Consider the following 9,682-nt stretch of genomic DNA (forward strand, 5'->3'; position numbering starts at 1 on the left):
TCTATTTCCTTCTTTTTCTATAGATATACCAATAATATTGTTATTATGAATTCTCTTGGGCAGGATTGTGTCGTGAAAATCTGAAATCATGACAGCGCTTCTGAGGACAGAGCCATGCTAGTTGTATCCCACTGTTTCTATTCTTTGTGCTAAGCTAACTGGCTACGGTGGTACCACATTCTTCATCTAGCTCTTGGTATGAAGAGTATTTCCCACAATGTAAAACACTTTATTATTAAAAAGGTTATATTCAGTCAGGTAAGACCTCTGTAAGATTACATTTTTTATACCTGGAGATTTGTTCTTGTTTTAACAATTCAGGAACATCGACTGTATGTTGGACTTGTCCCATCAACTATTGAACACAAATAATATGATCTAAATAGTCAAATGCATGAATAAGTAGCTTGATGTATACAGGACACGCTGTTTATATTATCCGCCATGTGCTACCATATTGATACTGCACTTATTTCTGGAATCTTTATTGACGTAGATTAATTTATTAATAAGTGGAACGTTATCAGTCTTTGGCTGCAGTTATATTTATCCCCACCAGGTGACAGTGTTTCATGACAATTAATGCGGTGTGTGTGTGTCTGTGTTTCTTGAGTATGGCATTCAGACTGTCCACTCAGTGCTCCAGTCCAAATGCTTCATGATTACTATCATTATTATCATGATTTAAATTACGCATGTTGTGTTCAAAATAGCAAAAATCTGATTACAGAGCATCTGCATGTAAACTGGAGTTTTACAGTTACCACGTCACAGCAGAAAATACGAATGATAATTATATTAAGAATAATCATATTTTTTTCAATTAACTTGTGCACTCTTAATTCCTGGTAAACAAATAACCAGTGCAGTTGTTCTCAGGTTTCTAACAGATCCCTTAAAAACATTCATCTACAAAGTTACTGGTTGCTTGTTCATCCTTTCTCTCCCTTTTTCAATTTTGGTTTTCTATTGAAACCTATTATTCTTTCTTTAGGTGCACACTTTGATGTTTGCTGAATATATATTGTTTACATGTTAAAAAGTGGTTGCCACTTAAAATAGGTACAAATTATAACGTTGCAACTGTTATAGTCAGTCTCTGTGATTTTTTTTAGGAATTTGGTGCATGACAAGCTGAAATATTAATGTGAGGAACATCTAGTTCTTACTAAACATAGAAAAGCCAAATCAGGCCAACACAATCTCAACAGAGATCTTCAGCTGACAGGAAAAAAATCCCTGTAAACACTTCAGTTTGCTTTGTGTCTAACAGAACACTCTAAACATCGCCAACACAATACCACATTTACTGTTCCAGTAAATGTGGTAATCTGTGACACCCAGAGGCCGCTGCACTTTCTGTGATAACTGTCGCTTCAGCCACAGCAGCAGATGCTACACCGTCAGTGGCTGGGTGGTGGGAGTGGTACAGCTTGGCTTGCCAAATTAAGCTGCTTCATACCCACATGGGCAGCTTTTGATAAGCATTTTTTGCAAAACAACAAACCGTATTAGTAATGTTTGGAAATAATTATTTGGTTCACAAAAAATAACAAAATGATGTATTTGCATGACGATGTTGAATATGTCCAGTACTGATCTTTTATTAACAATTCTAACACTAATAAGGACTTGTTGTATTCTCTCAGGGTTTCTGGGTAAATGTATGTTTGTTTTATTAAAAACATACAAAGGTGTCTTTTTACTATTATGGGGGTAAAAATGAATCAAAAAATATTACATTACTTACATTTAAGCAGACAAATTAAAACAAGCCTTTCCTTTATTTTTACCATTTTGTTTATTGTATACTGTTTGGTTTTACTATTTCAAATGTGGCTAAGTTACATACTACAAGTACATTTGTATCTTTATAATTTTAGTCAACTGAGCCTTTAACACAATTTTCACTCTTCAAAAGAGCTTTTTACTATTTCATCGGTGTCTTATGGTTGAGGGGCACACATTTCCAGCCTCTTCCACCTCAAAGTGCAGTGGAGCACAGTTGATGTGCACATTGGAATAACAGTGCTACCATCCTTTGCACAGGATACACTTTCTTTACTGGATATATCCGTTCCAGGACCAGACTTGTTTTTGGAAGTACCTCAAAGTGTTAGACAGGCAATGATAACATGTTGGGGTGGTGTATTATTTATTTTTCATAAATTAAATCAAATGATTCTTTATAATCTAACAATATAACATTTAGCTACTTTTTATATATATTTAGAGAATATTTGTATCTACTTTTTGGCAGACTGTTGGATGAGTAATTTGATACCACTCAGACATGTCTTGTAAACCACTGATACTGCGGTAGACTCTTCTTGCACTATTTCTATTTTATTTGTATTTACTTGCACATCTCAAAACATTCTCTTGCACTATTTTATCTGTTTTATTTGTTCTATGTCCTATATATATGTTGCACTGTTGGAGGAGCCTGTGACCTAAGTTTTTCATTGCCATATCTACACTTGAGCTAATGTGCAAATGACAATAAAGCCTTGAAACTATGAAACTAGCCAGTAGCTGGTTGGAAACAGTATACAGCTAGCCTCGGGTCCTGTTGTTAAGTTTAGCAGGATTCTTTTTTTTTTTGGTACAGAGTAAAGAAGCAATATGTTAAGTGAGCTTAAGAGCGGCTGGTTGGTAGATATTGCCACTTTTGGACAGAACCAGCTGTTTCCCCCCGTTTACAGTGTATGCTCAGCTAAGCTAAGTAGCCATAGCTTTGTGTTAGCAAACAGACATCAGTGGTGTTAATCTTCCACTCCTGACCAGCAAGAAGTCAACTGGGCGTTTTACTCATAACGTCAAAGTGTTTAATAACTTTCATTTTTGTATTACTTGATTTTTATATACTTTTTATTTTATGCTTGAAAAATAAAATATAAAAAGGACTAACTGATCAAATATGTTAGTGAGGTTTTATGAGTTATGCAATAAGCCTCTCTTACTAAATTAAGTGCGGAGAGCTGAGCCATTCAGGTTGGCAACATCCCATTACTACTTACAAAATGTAAATACCAAAAAAAGAATTCCATAGCTAGTGTTTACAAATGACGATAAAAACAACCCACTTCATCATCAATTAAATAAACAGAAGGAGTGTTTATTTCTTGTATTTGTGTCTGATATCCTGTGTTTCTTGGAGCCTTTTATCTAGGATCTCTCCAAAAAGTTGATGGATCTTTGACCATCCGCAGTTCCTCTTTCCAATGAATTACTGCTTCCTATCAAATAGGTGGCTGGCACGTCAACAATGCGGGGCAGGAAAAGTGGTGACTGTTAGTGTCAGGCTCTTGTAGTTCATTTTCAATTGGTTTGTGTCTCTTTGTGTGTGTGCGTGTGTGTGTCTCTGTCTGTCTGTCTGTCCTGTGAGACAGAGGGCAGCTTACCCACGTCATCATGTTGAACTGAGACTCGGGGCATCAAAGAGCCCCTGCCCTAGAACGTTATAAGAACAACATAAGCCATTGTCCTGCCGGCCTGCTTTGCAACGGAAAACAATGTTCGTGATCCCATAAAAAAGATCTGGGAACATTTTCAACTATGAAATGTATTCAACAAAAAAACATATGCTTGGCAGTCTGTGTGTACTGATAATCTCTGCACAGGGAGGGGCAGGGAGATGGAGGGAGGGAGGGGACAGAGGCCAGGTTCCCATCATGGGAAGTGTGTGGCCAGAGAAGTTTATAAATTCAGACCCATGTTTACACCTCACTCACAATCTGATAAATTCTCATGCGATCAACACTGCTGAAAGGAAACATCTGTAGTGCGTTTGGCTTTGTTAGAGGAAGGAGCGCAGAATTTAAGAGACTGTAAAATCCACAAGCTGGTCTGAAATAATTCAGCTTTTTATTATTAACTAATTTGGCTTGCTCTGAGTGCTTAGGAGGAACTAGTCTATCCTTTTGATTTAGAGATGACCCTTGTTTGAACTTGGCTGGACACTCATAGTAATCCTCAAGCTTTACCACTTTTTTGAGACCATTCTTTGGCCATCATGTACAGCATTGGCTACTCCCAGGTCTCCAGGGGCAGCCCGGCGAGCCAGAAGAAGATGCAGTACCGCTCAAAGGGCAAGAGCTGCGGCTACTACATGCGCATTGTCTTCTTCTTCTCTTCGCTCATTCAGTCTCTTATCATAGTCAGCCTTGTGCTCTTTCTGGTCTATGGTAAGACGGAGGACTCGCCATCCACGTCTCGCATCCAAGACCTGGAGGAGAGCTTTAGCCGACTCTCCATAGAGAACGTCGTCCTGAAGGGGCAGAGGAAGAACTTGACCAGTTGGCTCAACACCACCCTGATTGAGAAGGCTCGCAATGACTGGGACCTGGCTAAACACCGCTTAGTTGCCAACAGCTCATTGATTCTTATCCAAGCAATGGACAAGAACCAGGTGAGTAACCTATTAAGCTTTTTTTCTTTATCCAACATGTACATTCCTGTAGTATTACTTTTTGTATTTAAGTGACTACTTAAAGACCACTATCTTATATGGAATTAAACTCCTAGCCATAGATATTAAGTTGGTTATATATGTTTGTGGGTTTAATGCAGGGGTGTCAAACTCAATTTAATCGCGGGCCACATCAGCATTATGGCTGCACTCAAAGGGCCAGTTGTAACTTTAAGACTATATAAAAATACATATATAAATATATATATAAAATTATGTATTATATTACATTATTGCCTCTGCATTTAATTATTATCAGATAGGGTAATAACTTCATAATTAACTACGTCTGAAAGCAGAAGTCTGGGGCAAATAATTGCAAGTCTCTTCAGTGATAATGTCACAAAATGATTTAAAAAGAAAAGCCAAATTCTGGAAAAAAAGTCAAAATCAAAAAAGGAAGTGACATTTAAAAAAAAAAAAAGGAAGTGACATGCGGTGCGGTGCCCCCACAAATAGAATCAAATTCTGTGGGAAACACTGATCAAATTCTGAGAAAAGGGCACGTTCTAAGAAAAAAGGCATATTTAGAAGAAAAAAAGTCAAATTCTGAGAAAAAAGTCAAATTCTGAGAAGAAAGTCTAATTTGAGATGCATTGTGGGACATGTAGTTTATGGGCATCGTGCTTCTGTAAATCATCATGTAACCGTATAATAAACATATATTATTCTTTGCAACCTCTTGCCACAGAAAATCAAGTCACGGGCCGGATTTGGCCCCCGGGCCTTGAGTTTGACAACCCTGGTTTAATGCAATGCTTGAGTCAAGTTGAGCTTATTAGATACACAATTTATTTTTCAACAAATAGGATTGTAAAATATATATATTTATTAAAATGATAAGTTGAAAAATAAGCATTATACTTTTAAATGTCTGAGCATGTCTATGACATTGTTGAAGTTATAATTTTGATTCTTGTAAATGATCAATAGTTTTCCCTGTTTCTTTCCATTTCACAACTGTCAAAGCAAATCCCTAAAATACTGTCTTTTCAACATTCCTATAAACAGCAACAATGCCTTGCCGAGTTGTTCGCTTGCAATAGCAAAATCCCAACAACTAGTAAGTATGACATTTCTTTAGTGCGAACCAAAAAACAACCTAATAATTATTAACTGTTTCTATATATTTTCCCTTTTGCTCTTATTGTTTTGTTTCTGAGCAGTGAATCTTCTAGGTAACTGTAACTGTGGTCCGAGTGAACAGCTACATGCCAGGCTGCGACTTGTGGAGTCCAACTTCACACAAACAATCCAGAGAATGAGAAGGGAAATGGACCAGACTGTCAAAGAGAGGGACAACATTAACTTGGAAGCCATCCATCTGCGGAGGGAAAAATCCTCGCATGAAAAGGAAGTTAATTTCTTTAGACAAAAATGCAAAGATGACTTTTCCCAGTCCTTGAGCGGTATCTCCAATGTCTCCAAGTCTTTCCTGGAGAAGATTGACTCCCTTTTCCCTTCACACATCGCCTTCCAGCTCACCTGTCCGAACCAAAGGGAACACCTGGAGCAGATCCGCACCAATTGCACCAGCCTGTCGATGGAAGTGGAGGACAGGTTCCAGCGTTACCTGAATAATGTGGGAGAAAAGGTGTCAAACATCCAGGCTGAGAGTAGCCGCTTGAAGGCAGAGAACACACTACTGTCTGACGACTACCGCAGGTGCAGCACAAACCGCACAGGTCTGATCCGGGAGCACAAGCAGAACTTAGACAAGCTGCAGCAGAAACACGATGAGGACAAGGAGAAACTCCTGATGGACAAATTGAAGCTTCATGGAGATATAGAAGTCTTGAACAACCATGTGAAGTATACGAGTAGAGTGATTGATCACCTGACAGAGCAAAATAGGCAGCTCAATAAGTCATGCGTGTCTAAGGTAAGAAAAAGAAAGTGCCATCACTGATTACATAAACTGTTATGAGTTTTTCAGGAGTGTTAAAAGTAGCATGACCTCTCGGGGTCACAAGCTGGCCTTGCTTTTGCATTCTTCCTTCAGCACAAGTAGCTGTCATATTAATCAATATTTAAATAATCAAATGTTTTCCACATCACAAGAAACAATAGTAAAAACCCCCCTGTGAAAATGTGAGACAATCAGGAAGTTAACTGCCCGCTGTAATCAGCAGCGGATTAAATACACTTGGAATTCCATTGGATATTCATAAATGAATTGCACAATGTAGTATATACTATACAGGTTATAATCGCATTGCATAGTTGTTGACTTTAACTATAAAACCCTTATTATATGTAATGACCTGCATACGTTTCTGCAGCTATTAGGTCATTTTGTCCAAAACTCTCTATCTCTGCAGTATCTGAAGACATATTTCCTCATTCAAGTCCTTTAGAACTATACTAAATTGCTAACAAAGCTGAGTCTTTGAGTGCTTAACGTCTTGCATAAGATGCATTAGATAAACGCAGCCTGACTTGTTTTTGCGAATGAAGCAGCTTTGTATGAAGAGGAGGAAGTGTGGGAGGGAAATGGTCTGCCATTCAAGTAGAAAAGAGCATAAGGCTGAGATCTGGAACAGATATTTATTTGTTTGAGAAAAATTAAGAACCTGAAATATGAATCTCTATGACGTTCTTTAAACCAGAAGTTTGAGTCTTAAACTGAAAATGTAATTATAATCATGTGGTAAGTCAATTCAATGATTCAATAGTTTGTTTTCATTGCATGTTGTCAATACTTCTAAAACAAATACTTGAAAACCTAAAAAGCCATAACCTCAATAACACCTTATTAACATCAATTTTTCTTATTTTATTTCAGACAGGATTAAGTGGCTCATCCTATGGGACAGGGGCAGGTGTATTGGCTTCGAAGATTGCATCATATGGGCTGAATAAGCAAGGATCGACTGGGACAGGCTATTTAGGTTCATCATTAGGGTCAAGTAGCTCCATTGGGTCAGCATCCAATAAGCTGGCATCAACTGGTACCGGCTCTTCAAGTTCATCATCAGGGTCAAGTAGCTCCATTGGGTCAGCACACAATAAGCCGGCATCAACTGGTACCGGCTCTTCACGTTCATCATTAGGGTCAAGTAGCTCCATTGGGTCAGCATACAATAAGCCGGCATCAACTGGTACCGGCTCTTCAAGTTCATCATCAGGGTCAAGTAGCTCCATTGGGTCAGCATACAATAAGCCGGCATCAACTGGTACCGGCTCTTCACGTTCATCATTAGGGTCAAGTAGCTCCATTGGGTCAACATTCAATAAGCCGGCATCAACTGGTACCGGCTCTTCACGTTCATCATTAGGGTCAAGTAGCTCCATTGGGTCAACATTAAATAAGCCGGCATCAACTGGTACCGGCTCTTCAAGTTCATCATCAGGGTCAAGTAGCTCCATTGGGTCAACATTCAATAAGCCGGCATCAACTGGTACCGGCTCTTCAAGTTCATCATCAGGGTCAAGTAGCTCCATTGGGTCAACATTCAATAAGCCGGCATCAACTGGTACCGGCTCTTCTAGTTCGTCCTCTGGGTCGACTGGATCCACGAGCAAAGGTTTTGGATTAGGTTGGTTTGGGCAAAGTAAGACAGGAAGTGCAACAGGGAAAGGACCATCGACTGGGAATAGTAATACTGGACTTGGATCGTCCTCTGGTGCAGGAAGAACGAGTGGACTGGGAGGTGGCTCAAGTAAGAATATATGTTTGCAGTTTATTATTATTATTATTATTATTATTCTAAGAGAATTTTAAGTTCAGGTACAATTCACCCAGTTTAAAAAAAATTACATTCTGTCACAATGCATGCCCCTGCTAATCTGTAAATAGATGGATATTTTGGGTGAACTGGTCCTTTTTAAACAAACATCATGAGTATCATTTTGCAAGCATCCATTATAATTCAAAGTATCTATTTATCTATTTGAACAATCTCCATTATAACTCCTCATCAAACTTACAATGCATAGCTGGATCTTTGTAGCCTTTGTAGATCTCATTGCTAACTGTTAGCATTTGTGTAGTATTGTAAAGCTTGAGTTCAGCTCAATTGATGGCTAATGACACTTTATGTTTATCCAACAGTTGTTGCTCAGCACCTGAGGGATCTGCAGCGCATCATCAACCCCTCTGAATCAGAGTGAGTATAATACATGTCTTTAAGCTGTAGGATGTGATGGAAATCACGGCTACACAGTACAAAATAATAAAAGGAACCATCAGCTTCACATCTAAAATGCATGCTATAACTTTTTCTTTCTTTCCTTTTTCTTCCTTTTTCCAGTGAAAAACAAGCTCTCTCCAGAATAATGGGTTAGTCCATCTTAATGGGGAAAACAAAAAAAGAGATATATCTCCCAATGCATCTATTATTCTATTATACACAGCTAAATGCAAGCTTCTCATATTGAGTGCATATTTTATATCAATAAATGTACCATATATTATACAGTGTTTGTGACAATTTGTACTTCAATATGTATTTTGAATAACTTGCACTTTTGTATGTAAAATGTGAAGTGTGTGTGTGTGTATACCTCACAGAGAAAAAGCACATGTTATATTTCTAAAATGTAAATACATAAAATAAAGGATTTGTTTAACGGTAAGCTAATCAACTGTGCCCGCCTTGTCTTTATAAACAAGCTATTCAAATGCAGACCCGGAAACAATCACTTGTCCCTGTTTGTGCGTCACCTAGTCACCTATTGTGTTGCTAATTGTGTACAAAGCACTCCCCAACCACTCCTGGAATGTTTCATGCAACATTTACTGGCATAGTAATATTTAATCCTTGCAGCATGTTTATGTTTACCTGACAGGCTGTCAACAGGCCAGCTGAGAAGGATGGGAGGAACTTTTGGAAACACTTTTGTATACATGTTGCTGTTAAAAACAATGTGCCACAACTTAACAGTAGAGAACACGGATATCCATAGCCTAAATATAATCTTAATATATCTCTTATAAAAAAAGACATGGATGGAGCTTGTCATAGTGTCTGATGAGTGCTCTGGCCTTTTCCCAAAACAAGTCTTGAAACAGTGAAATGGACAAATTGTATTTTTTATATTTGCTTAGTTTCTGAGAAAAAGAGACAGATACCAATAAATACGAAAAAAGTGTTATTTTGTGAGATATAAATGGCCCTTTCCTTACATTTCTGTTATGGAGTTCTAATATGTTATTGACATGGATCATAACATTTGTTAAATTGAAGTTTACAAACCTTTGGACCTGTA

General features: G+C 38.0%; 1 protein-coding gene across 2 annotated transcripts; it reads left to right on the top strand.

Annotated features, from left to right (window-relative positions):
* The first annotated feature begins 3,745 nt into the window (after window positions 1–3,745).
* plvapa (plasmalemma vesicle associated protein a) lies at window positions 3,746–9,049 on the top strand. 2 transcript variants are annotated; one of them, XM_034137986.1, is made up of 6 exons: window positions 3,746–4,411; window positions 5,483–5,534; window positions 5,635–6,353; window positions 7,257–8,133; window positions 8,526–8,580; window positions 8,725–9,049. In XM_034137986.1, exons 1-6 carry the CDS (start codon window positions 4,016–4,018, stop codon window positions 8,756–8,758), a joined length of 2,133 nt encoding a protein of 710 aa, XP_033993877.1. In that variant the 5' UTR covers window positions 3,746–4,015; the 3' UTR covers window positions 8,759–9,049. The 2 variants fall into 2 exon arrangements, with proteins under 2 accessions (XP_033993877.1, XP_033993878.1); XM_034137987.1 differs by having other exon boundaries at window positions 5,638–6,353.
* The last annotated feature ends 633 nt before the right edge of the window (window positions 9,050–9,682 follow it).

The sequence above is a fragment of the Trematomus bernacchii genome, unplaced genomic scaffold (genome assembly GCF_902827165.1).
Source record: "Trematomus bernacchii unplaced genomic scaffold, fTreBer1.1, whole genome shotgun sequence".
Taxonomy (NCBI): Eukaryota; Metazoa; Chordata; class Actinopteri; order Perciformes; family Nototheniidae; genus Trematomus; species Trematomus bernacchii.

What these genes read in the sequence shown, in the direction of transcription:
- plvapa (XM_034137986.1), top strand. Translation starts at nt 4,016, where the DNA reads ATGTACAGCATTGGCTACTCCCAGGTCTCCAGGGGCAGCCCGGCGAGC. An exon ending in AAGCAATGGACAAGAACCAG is followed by an intron (nt 4,412 to 5,482) that starts GTGAGTAACCTA and finishes TCCTATAAACAG; the next exon opens with CAACAATGCCTTGCCGAGTT. An exon ending in ATCAACCCCTCTGAATCAGA is followed by an intron (nt 8,581 to 8,724) that starts GTGAGTATAATA and finishes TCCTTTTTCCAG; the next exon opens with TGAAAAACAAGCTCTCTCCA.